This window comes from Solanum tuberosum, unplaced genomic scaffold (assembly GCF_000226075.1).
Source record: "Solanum tuberosum cultivar DM 1-3 516 R44 unplaced genomic scaffold, SolTub_3.0 scf00128, whole genome shotgun sequence".
NCBI lineage: Eukaryota > Viridiplantae > Streptophyta > Magnoliopsida > Solanales > Solanaceae > Solanum > Solanum tuberosum.
Window position 1 is genome coordinate 900,555 of NW_006239053.1, and position 13,896 is coordinate 914,450.

General features: G+C 34.3%; 2 protein-coding genes across 2 annotated transcripts; one reads left to right on the forward strand and one right to left on the reverse strand.

Moving 5' to 3' along the window:
• Positions 1-1,952: 1,952 nt before the first annotated feature.
• Positions 1,953-8,876, forward strand: LOC102586500 (cell division control protein 6 homolog B). The gene is made up of 17 exons (XM_006350767.2): positions 1,953-2,339; positions 2,428-2,524; positions 2,894-3,114; positions 4,242-4,316; positions 4,391-4,500; positions 4,688-4,794; positions 4,937-4,996; positions 5,416-5,489; positions 5,932-5,982; positions 6,144-6,193; positions 6,490-6,625; positions 7,402-7,491; positions 7,873-7,935; positions 8,021-8,116; positions 8,237-8,326; positions 8,453-8,574; positions 8,654-8,876. The coding sequence occupies exons 1-16, from the start codon at positions 2,094-2,096 to the stop codon at positions 8,489-8,491; spliced, it is 1,605 nt and encodes a 534-aa protein (XP_006350829.1). The 5' UTR covers positions 1,953-2,093; the 3' UTR covers positions 8,492-8,574; positions 8,654-8,876.
• Positions 8,877-9,495: 619 nt separating this feature from the next.
• LOC102586831 (60S acidic ribosomal protein P0-like) lies at positions 9,496-12,010 on the reverse strand. Its single transcript, XM_006350768.1, has 5 exons — positions 11,707-12,010; positions 10,779-10,847; positions 10,370-10,468; positions 9,897-10,289; positions 9,496-9,806 (listed from the first exon to the last, which is right to left on the reverse strand). Exons 1-5 carry the CDS (start codon positions 11,962-11,964, stop codon positions 9,669-9,671), a joined length of 957 nt encoding a protein of 318 aa, XP_006350830.1. The 5' UTR covers positions 11,965-12,010; the 3' UTR covers positions 9,496-9,668.
• Positions 12,011-13,896: the final 1,886 nt, after the last annotated feature.

A 13,896-nucleotide genomic window follows, 5' to 3' on the forward strand; every position in this document is an offset into this window, starting at 1 on the left:
GGGTAGGTGGTGCCGTGGTGGGGTGAGTTTGTGGTCAAAGGGGTGGGAGTGGATGGCAGTGGCGAAACTAAAAAAATCATTGAGGGTGTTCAATTTTTTGACCTATATATTTTGTACAATTTTCTATATACATAATTTTTTTTTTATGAAGGGTGTTCGACCCTGAGCTATGTGGCTACGTACGCCACTAGATGGAATGAGTGGTCGGCGTGAGGTTTGGAGTCGGGGTGGAGGGATGATGATGAGGACATTTGGGGTGCGGGGGGAGACGATTAATATAAAATGTCATTTATTGAAAACAAGAAATTAATCCAAATATGTACCAAACACACCTTAAATCTTTCATTCTAATAGAGCCCACCATGAAACCATATAAGTTTAGAAAATGTCTAAATCTTGTCCATCTTTTAACTGTATGCATGTATGATGTATATATATGAGAAGAAAGAATATACTTGCAACTTGCAAGTAGTATGCATAGACTTTGGCTATTGATTGAAGTTAGATATAAAACGTATTTACATATTTCGCCAGAAATTGCATACATCATTTATCTAAGTGAAAAAGAATAATGCAAATATTATTATGCAAGTATTAACTAAGACTGTTTTGGATTTTGGTCCTATACATTGAATTTTCTTGGGAGGATATGTCACGTGGTCTCTTTGGCTGTTGAAAGGACGTTTATAACAATATTTGCTGTATTTTGAATAATATTCTTTTAATTTGATAATTTAACTAAACCACGATGTTAGTTGAAACATACTCTAAGATATTTACATGTTGAAGACTAAACATAAATTTAGTTAGAAAAGTAGACTTTTTTTGGTCCAAAGTTTGAAAAGTAATTGAATTACCCTTAGGCCTTAGCCGAACATCAGAGAAGGTGGATTCCACATAGTTAGGGGCGCGATTGAAGTTATGACAGGATATTGGGTCATCTAAACAACAAATAATTTTCGCTTTCAGTATAATTAGTTACGCCATAAACTCAATTCTTACAAAATTCATGTTGTAAGAGGCAAAAGTTCAGTTTCAAAACCACGCAAGTTATACCACAATAACTTAATTCTTACAGAACTTGTATCGAAAGATGCAAAAATTTAGTTTCAATACTCACACCTTATGCCTCCAGAGGTATAACTTAATGCATACAAAACTTATGTCGTAAGAGGCAAAAGTTTAGTTTCAAAACTCACACGCTGTGTCATTAGAGGTATAACTTAATTCATACAAAGCAAATGTTGTAAGAGGCAAAAACTCTCTAAACTTATGCCTAGCGGATTTGGTCATAGAATCAGTATGCAACTTATGCCACATAAATTAATTCCTACCAAACTTATTCCGATTAAGACAAAAGTTCTCTAAACCTTTACTGAATGAATTAGGTCATAAATAAAGATACTTTGATTCACAAAATTTCATTAAATGGGTAACAAAAACAAAATTAAAGACTATAATATTTGAAGATAAAAATTAGGACAAATTACTTAACTACACTCCTTTACTTACCTTAATATCCATTTATCCCTACTTATTTCAAAATTTTCAAAAATCCCTTATTTACCTATGTATCCCGCATGTATCCCGTGCACAACGCTATGTATCCCGCTATGTGGAATATATCAAACCTAATGTATCCCCTGCACAACGCTATGTATCCGGCTATGTGGAATGTATCAAACCTAATGTATCCCGTGCACAACGCTATGTATCCCGCAAACATCATTTTTAAGGGATTTTTGGTAAATAAAAAACTAGAAGGGATAGGATGTTATTTAGGACTTATAAGAGCAATCCATGCAAAAAGCCCATCATATAGGTTTGTTTAGTTTCTTATATTTGGGCCGTGATTTATTTAATGGGCCGATTGATTGCAATTGCAAAGGCCACCAGTAGAAACTCATCACTTCAAAAACCACTACAAAACGGCGGGAAATGCACTAGTGCAGTTTCCTCTTTCGCGCGAAACGAATTGAATCTGAGCACACAATATATATCCTATATAAATAGCAAATAATTATTTTTAATCTACAGAGACGTTCACTTCAGTCGAACACTGCAAGCACTGTTCATCTCATCGGAAGTTCAAAATGCCGACAATCGTCGACCGTCGTTCAACACGTGTCTCCGGTGGGAGTAAAGTCGCCGATCCAATCGCCATCAACGGTGAGATTGACTCCACTCCTCAAAAACGCAAACTCAGATCCAGTTCCAGTTCCACTACTGAAGACAGTAGAGTAACTTCGGATTTAACTCCGTCGCCCTTGAAAAGCTCTCCGAGCAAATGGAAATCGCCGCGCCGATGTGTCAATGACAGCCCTAAGAGTACTCCAAATGTAATTCAACCTCTCCGACTATGTTATGATTTCATTATATGTTTAGCTGATTCGTGTTATTTGATCTTCTGTTTTTTGTGGAATTCAGGCAAATCGAGGAGCTAAAGCAGTAAATCTGAGCAAATCACCTGTGAAAAGGAGATTATCGGAAAGTTTTCTAGAGAAGCCTATGTGGAATCCAAGAGGTTAGTTTGATTATTTGGTTTAATTAATTCCTCAAATCGAGTCTGTTTACTAAATAGGTCAGTGTTTGCCCGGAGTTCTATTAATTTGTCTCTAGAGATCTGTGTATTCGTTTGATAATGTCGAGAATCTCTAGCATTGAAATTGACAAATGTGTTGTTTGAATAAACTATCATTGTCCAATTGGAGCAGAATGGACATATTTATTCATATAGCATATCTCGACTACTCTGGGATTTAGTTGTTATGGTTGTTCTTATTTCGTTAAAAATCTATTTTAATTTTGTTAAACCGATAGGATCTTCACATTATATCTAGTGTCATGCCATTTTTTAATTTCAAGATGTGCTCTATGCCGTCTCTATCTGTAGATATGGAGCAGTTAAATGGAGTGAAAGAGGCATTGCATGTGTCTAGGGCTCCATCAAATCTGGTGTGTCGAGAAGTTGAGAACAATAGAATTCTGGAGTTCTGTAAGCAAGCAGTGGAACAAGAGAAGGCTGGAAGTTTGTATATCTGCGGCTGCCCAGGGACTGGAAAGTCTCTATCAATGGAGAAGGTTAACAAGGTCCTGGTTAATTGGGCAGAAGAGGTATAGCTTGTTGCTTGGTGTGTTTCGAAACTTGATTTGTTAGTTTGAGATTAATGCTTTTTAAGGAATGATGTGAATACTTTAATGAACTGTATATCCTTAGTCAAACAAGTTCATCCATCCACTTCATGAATATATTTCCATTTGCAGTATTCTAAAGTTTGTAGTGCTATTGGCCTAAACCATGTAAAAGATGCTGTCAAATTACTAACTAACACTTTATGTTGTAGTGAATTACTTACTACTAACTTTAACAAATTACCGTGCTTCACTAGGATTGAGATGTGTTAAATGAAAGGAATTGGGGCTTCAAATAAAAGTTTGCTATTGTAGTCACTACAGAACACTTGAAATAATTTTACAAGGAAGAGGTAATTTATTCTGATTCCTGAGATTTAAGCTTGGAATGGATTTCATTTGACCATATAATATGCAAGTAATGCATTTTTGAGACTCTTAGTATGTTCTTTATTGTGATAGTGTTATCTTAAATATTTTTGAATGAATTATACTAGTTCTTGTACTTCCGTTACTTCTGTTTTTGGTCTGCTTTGGACTGCTTTTCCTTGAGCCAAGGGTCTATTGGAAACTACCTCTCTACTTTTGAGGTTGGGGTAAGGTCTGCGTATACTCTAGGCCCCACTTTGTGGAACTACAAGGGGTAGGTTGTTGTTGAATTATAGGAGTTCATCTGTCAGATTAGCGATATATTTGTTGGTGAAATATTTACTTTTTCTATATCTTCTACTTGTTTGATTATCTGAGGTTCTTCAAGGATAAATTTTCATGCTGTAACATGCAAAGAGACATGACTGGAGTTGTCCAGACTCAATCGTGTTTCTTTTGGTCATACTATTAAAGTCCTCATGATAAAGGGCTCAGGGGAAGTTTAAGAGCTATATCAATGCTTCAATTTGAGTTTGATTCTTCATCAAGTGCAAGAATTGTTATAGTATTTACTTACTGATATTGTGATATTAAATAGCTTCATAGAGAGCATCTTCATATGAGAGTTCTGCAAGTGGTTAAAGGATTTTCAAAAGATTTTCTTCATCAACAATCTTCCAAAGATGTATATCCAACTACTCTAAAAATTTTAATCATCCCTTTTTTTTTGTCCATTGCAGTCTGGTTTTCAGGCTCCAGACACATTATCACTCAACTGCAGTTCTCTGTCAAACACATCTGACATTTTTGGCAAGGTACATTGCTATTATACTGTTTCAGCTGCTAAATAAGTCATTTCTGCATGCTTATGCTTTGGTAACAATTGCAGATACTTGACAAAATTAAACTACGGAGAAAGATAAATAGTTGCAAATCACCATTGCAGTATCTTCAGAAAATGTTTTCTGAGAAGCAGCAGTCAGCAGTCACAAAGATGTTGTGAGTTTTCTTCTAGATGTTTTAGTAATTTTTACAATTGGGCGTCCCTTTTTTCCTTTCAAGATTCCATGGTATTTCAAGTGAAACCCTTGATGCCTAAAATGGTAACTTGAAGAAGCATTGATAGTGCTTGTTAGGTTTTTTAATCAAACTATTTCTCTGCTTAATAATGTAATGCGTTGAACAGGTTAATAGTTGCTGATGAGTTGGATTACTTGATCACAAAAGACAGAGCTGTGCTTCATGAGCTGTTCATGCTAACAACGCTCCCGTTCTCCAGATTTATTCTGATAGGTACTGGAGCTCTTGGACTGCAAACGTCAAACTTTCTTGGTCTAATCATTTTATGTTTTTCTAATATGACTAGTTTGGATATTGTCAAAAGAAGCTATTATTCTGCTAATGATTGCTCCTAATTGGGACTCTGCTTTGACAGGAATTGCTAATGCAATAGACCTAGCAGATAAATTTCTTCCAAAACTACAATCCTTGAATTGTGAGTATTTCCCTTTCTGTAAGATTGTTTCTTTCTAAATCATATTCTATCTTCTTTGACTTCATCTAGTTTAGGCAGAGAGGTTAAACAGGTCTTAGCTTGTGGATCTAAGTATTTAAGCTGTTAATAATTTTTTCGCACCAAGCTTCATAATGTTACCACAGAAGATATTTTTAAAATTGTTGAACCCTGCTTAATGACTGCACCAAAGAGTTGTCCAAATATGTGGCAACACAAGCAATTGGACAGAGAATGTCAACTAGCTTTGGTTATGGGTTCTTTGATTTTCTGTAGTTTCATAAAACAAGGTTATTTGGTACAAAGCACCTATTTGCCAATTCACCTCTTAATGCAGCTTATGCTAGATTACTTATTGTATGTAGAATAGTATTTGATCTGACTTCTACATTACTTTTCAGGCAAGCCAGCAGTGGTAACATTTCGTGCCTATTCTAAGGACCAGATCATCTCCATTCTTCAGCAAAGATTAAAGGTAACTCCATGGCTAATACTCTCTTCTTCTTCCTGTGAGAAAAATGTGATGGTTCTACCAAATGGATATATTTATTTAATGCAAGTTATCTCTATATCGTGAGTGGGTATGGGCTCAGGATATGAGGACAAGTTCAATGACTGGTGTCATAACTCATAAGTATCTAAAGTTTGAACTCAAGTGCTTCCAATGATATGTTACTGACGCTTTGTTGTCGAATCAATTGATTCTAATGTCAGAACCTAGAAGCCATTAGAAATTGCTCCACTTAACTTGCATACTACTACAGTAACTTATCTGCTTCCTTTTTGTCTATAAGTTTAATTGAAAATGTGAAGACTGCTGATGATATTTGCAGCCTGTTTTATGTTATCTGCATAAAGCATGGTGCAAATCATTTCTTATGGTTAATAGAGTGACTAATAATTTTACTGCTGAACAGGCATTTCCTTACACAGTCTTCCAGCCTCAAGCATTGGAACTATGTGCACGGGTAGGTACATTAACATCTGCATTTTGCTTGGTTTTATTTTTGCCCTTTCTATATATGCAGTAAGACTACACATTTGCCCATTGCTACTTCAGACTTCTGATCCAAGATTTATTTATTTCACAATCCACTGTTTCCTAATATAAGTGCTTCTAAAATGGCAGAAAGTTGCTTCTGCATCTGGAGATATGAGGAAGGCTCTATGGATATGCAGGTTTGTGAATATTCCTGCAACTTTGTAATGGCCTAACAGCTTTGTAATTTAATTTGAGGAGCTGGCATTTAGTCATGGAGTTTATGACTGGTAGTGTGAGTTACTGGCGAAAAAAATAAAGGCATAAGGAGATTAATTTTTCTTGCTAATTCGCTGAAGTATTTTTAGCAGAAGTGATGCTTAAGTTCTCCATTGAGCACTTGAGAGTATTAATCCTAGATCATGGATTTTTCAAGAGCTAGTTGTACAGCTTTCCCTTGATTATAAGTAAATTTTTTCCTTCATCATTGTTTCAGGAGTGCAATTGAGATGTTAGAATCTGACATAAGAGATTCTATCAACAGCCTTGATTTACCATCATTACATGGAGGAGTTTCTGATCAACAGAGGGATTGTGCTTGTGATAAAGCACTTATACACGAGAGCAATGTTGTGAGTATTGATGTCATTTTCACTCGTTAATGTTTTTGAGTTTGTAAACTAGTCATTCTGGAGGATCTACAGTTGAGAGGGTACCTCTGATTTCTATAGCCAAGTCATAGTGTGATCCCAACTTCAGCATCTGCATAGGTTTCTTCTCATTGCTTCTTTTCCTCTGATTCCATATTATTAAATTTTCTGTAGATATTAATCAAATCTAGAATTTGAAAGTGTGGATTGAAGGGTAACAGAACAGCAGAATAAAGTTAGTGTTGAACTTCTGTTGCTTCACATTTGTGCTTGTTTGCTCCCTTGAGATATCAAATTCTACACTAATGGAGCCGAAGCAAAATATGGTGTATAAGTATTTGAGAATTATAAACAACTATAATACTCGACCTCATTGTTCGTATATGATAAAAACATACCAGCATTATTCCAGCTTGCAAACCTACCGTTTTATATTCTCCCTTATGAATCTGCTAGTAAGGGTCAGTACTAGTCTCAGCTGCTTATTACTGAATTTTTCACCAACATACAGGTGGGGTTTGGGGTGGGTGGAACACAGACCTTACCCCAACCTTGTAGAGATAAAGAGGCTGTCACCAATTACTAAATTTTTCCTTTTCAATGAACACCTTGTTCAGCAATCTGTATCTTTTATATTTTCTTGGTCCCTTAATCTCCAGTAAGGTCTTAGCTGTAATTTCATGAATTGTGTATCCTCATTTGCTTTTTCGCTTTACATAGCATGTTGTGTTTTCTCAAAAGTTGGAACCCTTTAACAGGTTAGGGTTGATCATGTGGCTATTGCTTTATCAAAGGCATATAGATCGCCAGTGGTGGATACTATACAATCACTTCCACAACATCAACAGGTAAATGTTCCCAAGTTACTTGACATAAGAAGATATCTACTGTTCATTTGGTTTCATTTCCTAGTAAGTTTCTAGTTATAAGAGAATTCTTGACCCTCCACCAAAGAAGAAAGAAAAGGAGAATATAAAAACCAATTAACGAAAAAGGAAAGCTATTGGATTATGGTTGAAGTATCCAGACATTGATGAAAGTATTGAAACACCTATAAGTATCCAAATATTTGTGATGGCAGAATTGAATGCAAGAGCTAGAATCAAAAGTAGAATTGAATGCTTTCAATGATGGTGCCACTTCTTTATGATGTTCTTCTACATTAATGTTGTATGGCATTTAAAATTATCATGGTGGTGGTGAGTAATGCTTAGTATACTGCACTGCAGATTATTCTTTGCTCTGCTGTCAAGCTATTCAGGGGGAAGAAGAAGGATGCCACTATAGGCGAGGTAACTTCTATTTGTAACTATAATGGTGAGATCTAAGTAGGCATAAGGAGAAACGAGATTTGAAACAATTTGTAATCCATTGCAGCTGAACATCTCTTACCTTGATATCTGTAAATCAACTTTAATACCACCAGCAGGAATCATGGAGCTATCAAGCATGTGTAGAGTGCTAGGAGACCAGGTAAAGTGTTAAATAAACTTACATGTTGCTCCATTTCGGTCTACTTTTCTCTTTTTCAATCATGAGTGCTTTATTAAAGACTGGGAAGAAGCATAACTCAAGGTGTACATAAAAATGCAGGGGATCCTAAAACTGGGGAAGGCTAGGGAAGAAAAATTAAGTAGAGTAACTCTAAAGGTAGATGAAGCAGACATCACCTTTGCATTGCAGGTACAAATTTATGTCTTTGCTCTTTTTTCTGATCTGGTTTCTTGGAGACACCTGCTAATCATAGTTGTATAATTTTCAAGGATCATGTAGTGATTGTACTAATATTTGACACTGATTTTGGATCAGGGAATACGCTTCTTTCGAAATTGTCTTCAACAATCTTGATGATTGACTTGAACAATATTGTGTTTCTTTATTATTTATTCCGTTGCTCAAATAAATTGCCAGTTTATGGTCCAAACATGAAGGTACGTTTTTTCCCTTGTATTTCGGTTGATGCTGTTGGAACGGGATATATGTTAACTCGTTTGTTGTGTGTGAAAACAGAAATCAAACTTGGTCAAAGTGGCTATATATGACTTACGGATGAATGGAACAGGAACATATGGGGTTCTCCATTAAATGTTGGAATTTCCATGTGGCTCCCTCCCTTATCATACTTTTAGTTCTCAAAGAGAAAAATACAGTACATTATAGGAAGAGACTATCAACTAAGAGAGTTGTGGATGTATACGGTAATACAACATTGAATGTCTTTCAATTTCAAGAATTTCTGGAAACAAATTTTGACCTGTAAACTTTATCGTATTATTATCAGATGCTGATTCTCATCTTCAAGAATCAAATGGAAAAAAAAAAACTTCAACATATTACATTATTTTGCTGTTCTTTAGTGAAAGAAATCAAATAAGGTGAAAAGTGAATAACTTTATCCCTAGTTTCTTTTATCTTTAGAAGTCCCAATACCCTTTGTACCCTAGGTTCCATACTAAACTCAGCTTATGAACGTACCGCCTGTAAATAGGGGAGCTGCGGTGATATTTTGTGAAGGAAGTGGTTCATCTTCTGAGTTGTCACAAAAGAAGGGAAAAGGAGATTTATAGAGCCTTAAGTATCTAAACAAATCACTATACAAAATTAACTGAACATTGCTATCACCCAAGCAAATATAAAGCATTCATTGGTCCTTCTGCATGATGAAAATATTGCAGATCAGAAAAAAATGATTCTCGTTATGATTCCTATGAACCTGAAAAGCAATATTTCACACTGGTTCTCCACTTATAAAGCAATACAAATAATCATAGAGATATGCAAATACAACAATCAAAGCTAATAAGAGGAGCAAAATACTTAAGGATAGCTCAAATTTAAAGTTAGAACTCCACTGAAACAAAATGAACTAATATCTTCAGTGCACAAAACATCTGAACGAAAGCAAACCAAATGGAAATTGTTCAAAAGTATCCTAAAAGAGACACCAAAAATAGCATTCATCATAACTAGTACCAAATCTTAGGACCTGATAGGTAACAAGCAAACAGGTTGATGATTAAACAATTCAATCAAACAATCCACCAGCAAAGTCATCCTCATCCTCTTCCGGTTCTTCTTTCTTTTCCTCCTTAGCAGGAGCTGCTTTAGCTTTAGCAGAAGGAGCAGCTGCAACTGGAGCAGCAACAGCAAACTTGCTTGGGTTCTGCAAGTTTAAGAATTTTGTTAGGATAATGTCAAGAAGAGCAGGTTTATATTAATTAAAGGTCTTTCGGAATTCATAGTTAGTGCAAACCTTCAAGTACTCTTTCACTTTTTCAGCCTGTGGGAATGAGTACTCTGTTGCAATGGCAAATGACAGAACATTCTTGTACGAGTTGATGAACATGTGTGGAATAGCAGCAAGAGTAGGATAATCGAGAATCATGGAGAGACCAACAACATTTGTCAGTCCAGCAGCAAACCTAGCGACAAGATCATTATCTGTGAGTTCAAGAACCTCAGGACTGAAAACTGAGCCATTGTCGTAGACAGACTGGACTATCAGGCCATAAGAGAATGGCTTAATGAGCAACTTAGACAGAAGGGCAGACTCAGATGAGCCCACTTTTTCGCCCTTCTTAATAATCTCCACAGGGGTGATGATCTCAACTGTGCCTTTGTTGATTTTTGTTGGGATATTTAGTACCTAAAATACACCGGAATGTGAGATCACATAATAAACAAAAGCATAAACAGCTTAATAAGCAAATCTTGGAAGAACTAAACCTGAAAGAAACTGGTCTGGGAAGGATCAAGTCCAGTGTTTCCAGGAGGAACAACCACATCAATTGGAGCAACTAGGCCAACGCGAGCAGGTGCTCCAACCTTTTTCATTAAATGTTAAAGTTAGTATTCTCATACTTCACATCATAAACTCAAAAACAACAGGTGAGGATTGGTAAACTCAGATCAGATGATTGATCAGCACATTTTTAAACGGTAAACAAATTAAAGCAAAAGGCTATTTGTTCCAGAAGTTCATTTCAGGGACAAGTTGATTTAGTATTAATCTCTTTTACACATCCACTGATGATACAGCAAAGAGGTTTTTACCAGCAAACCAAGAAGTTAATCATATTGATACGTAAAGGAAGAAAAACGGAGAACAAAAAAGTAAGACATGAACATATTTTACCTTGTACTTGGAAACTTCATCACTGACTTCTTTCAAATCTCCTTTGGTGAAGATTAGTCCCACATTACCCTGTTACAATATTACAAATGGGGTTAAGGCAAATGCCATTGTTGACTAATTAAATCAACTACACATCAATCCCAAATAAGCTAGTTGAATTAATAATATAAATTCTCTATCTGTTTAGACTCATTTTTTGTTCAAATATAACAAGTCACAGACAATGCTGTTAATAGTACACCAACAATAAATTAAACTTGCCAAATTCCAGCTAAAGTCCTTCACCCCTTACCTCTTAGGGAAAAAAATAGTACCTATTTCTTTCGTCCCAAGCAACCAAAATACAGTAACAGTGATTGAAAAAGGAATGGGAGAAAAAATGGATCACCATTCTGACATATAAGGATATCCCAGAATCATTAACCAGATCTGAATCTCAAAACTCAAACTAAAGAAGAAGGAAAGAAATACATTTTAATAAATTTCTATCGTGACTTTGAACATCCATTTCCATTTTCCAGTAATATTTTTGTTTAAAAAGATTACAGTACATAACTACATATAAGAACATTATTTAACAAAAAATAGCTAAAACTTCCGATTCCTTTTGTTCCAAGCATTCAACAAAACAAAATATAAAGACCTCAAAAAATAAGAACTCCTCTTTTATCCGAAAAAAATAAATAGTGGAGCTCAAAAACAATGAGGAAATAATGAAAGCTTCTAGTGTGATTTTGAACATACATTTCCGATTTTTTTGAAGATGAAAAAGTTAGAATACATATTATACGAAACAAAAACAAAACAGCGAAGTCGCAGAAATATAACCTAACAAATCAGTAATGCTATGATATAGTAATATGATCGAAAATGAAGAAATATGAGCAGCAATATAATAGTATAATGAAGAAGAAATGTAAAAACAAACCACAAGGCATTCAATGAGAGCGAGAAACGCATTATTTCCGGTCTTCTCTGCATGGATCCTGATAGATCTCTTCATCATCGTGTTTTTTCCCATCAAAACGATGGAGTCACCTCGTAATCCCTTTCGAATCATCTGTAGCTGATTTGAACCCACATTATCTGCTCCCACAATCAGGATCTGTTGATACGTATCGAGAAGCTTGCATAGCTTCTTGTCATAGCTAGCCTTCTTCTCAGCTTTTGTTACCTTCACCGCCATTGCTTTTGGTTTTTGCGAAGAAAATGAGAGAACAAAGAGAGCTAAGAAAAATGGTGAGAGAAGAGTGAAAAATGGGAACCCTAAAGCTCAATATATATGGAAAAAGGTGGTCAGGTTTTGCAGGGTGCAGGGAGACTAGTGCTTGTACGTAAATGGATATACGTTCACAGAAACAATCAGAAAAATTCCTAAATGGGGAACTAAAAGTCTTAAAATTTATATTTTGATTTCAGTAATTAGTATAATATCTTTATTAGATTAAGCAATTTCAAGTCACCTAAAAATTTATCACGAGTAACTAATTAGTTCATGACATGCCATTATTTTATTTGTTTTCACTCGTTCATTAACCGATCAAAATTTCCAGTTATAACAAACTTTGAAGTAAAAATTTCCCTACTAATACTGATTCTATTTGTATGGCTTGAATCCAGGACTTTTAGAACCTTTGATCAAGTATAAAAAAATATTTTATCAACTTAACAAATTATCGTTTAGATATTTTATCTAATATAATAGGTTAAAATATATTGATATTGTAAAAATAATGCTGGGTGAAAATTAATTTCTAACAACTTTTGATCGTCATTCATGGACGAATAGCGAGAAAGATAAGGATCAGGAAAATTTTCAGGTGACGTGGAGCCTTCTATATGGGGTGGGGTTATGGTTAAAAGTTGACTTATGGGTTTTCCTTTACTCTAGCTAATTTGTTTCCAATATCTTTTATTTGAAATGGGACTTACATTTTATTCATTTGAATTATTTTGTTCAGAAGGTCAGAAATTATAAATTGAAAATTTAATTATATGCAACTCAAAAGCCACTGAAAAAAAAGAGATTTTCTTTGTGGTTTAATTTAATTTTGAGTTTATATAGTGAACCTAGTGAGAGATACTTTGTTTTTCTTGAGTTTGTCCTATTCATGAGCATTTTCATCTGGCTGTTGTTTCTCACTGGAAAAGATTAAAAGTTACTTACTGTTTATTTGTTATTCTCGTAATTATTGTATTACCTATATCTATTTAACTCTAGTACTAATAGCAACATAATTCTTTTTAGCAAAAATTCTAAATGTTATGTTCATAGTAAATTAAAGATATTCTACCATACATCTTATTTTTGCTCCCCTCAAGTCCACTTTCTCACTCATTTGGGTATTAGGCCCAAATGAGTATGTAATTGGAATTTTTCATTAATAAAAGGTCTGCCAAAATTTGATAAAAAAGGAGGAATAAATAGAGAAAGAAAGTGGAGTTCTTCTTTTGTTTTTTCTTTTAAATGTATTTTAGGATACCTTTAATTTGTTATAAACATAACATATTGCTCTTTTTTATAATATTTTAAAACTATAACTATTTTCGATAAACAAGTTGCTAATTTTGACTAGTTTCATAATTTTTTCTTATTATAATTAGGGTGTTCTTTTACGCTATGATATAATACATTTTTTAAAAATTTCCGTTCAATAAATTTAGTTTTTTGATTTTTCGAAATACTTAGCTTATTCTAATCATATTGAATTAGGTAGATATGGTTCAATACTTTTAAGTACGATTTTTCAATTTGTACAATATATAAGTCAGTATTCAATTATCATAATTTGTTTGACTTATACATACATTAGAGAATAATTACGGCTTCTGCCTTCTAATATAATAAAATACGATATATAATTAGGATTCAAACTTGTATTTTAAAGTAACTTTAAACACATGACTACTACTAAATTTTTTCCTCTTTTATTAAAATTATACATATCGATTTACATATAATTAAAAAATATTTAATTATATTTACATAATATAATTTTTCGACGAATAACCCCTTTTCTATCTTTAAAGGATTACCCGTCGTCCCTTCCTATTTTAATTTGAAGTACTACCCTTCCTTAGTTTCAAATCGAATGGCCTATTAATAATTTGTGCACCA

Bases quoted from the DNA above. Each gene is read 5' to 3' on its own strand.
- LOC102586500 (XM_006350767.2), top strand. From the start codon at position 2,094: ATGCCGACAATCGTCGACCGTCGTTCAACACGTGTCTCCGGTGGGAGT. The intron at 4,501-4,687 runs GTGAGTTTTCTT...TGCGTTGAACAG, and splicing joins TCAGCAGTCACAAAGATGTT to GTTAATAGTTGCTGATGAGT. The intron at 8,117-8,236 runs GTAAAGTGTTAA...ATAAAAATGCAG, and splicing joins GTAGAGTGCTAGGAGACCAG to GGGATCCTAAAACTGGGGAA.
- LOC102586831 (XM_006350768.1), bottom strand. From the start codon at position 11,964: ATGGCGGTGAAGGTAACAAAAGCTGAGAAGAAGGCTAGCTATGACAAG. The intron at 10,848-11,706 runs GTTTGTTTTTAC...ATATTGTAACAG, and splicing joins CTCTCATTGAATGCCTTGTG to GGTAATGTGGGACTAATCTT. The intron at 10,469-10,778 runs GTAAAATATGTT...TTAATGAAAAAG, and splicing joins ATGAAGTTTCCAAGTACAAG to GTTGGAGCACCTGCTCGCGT.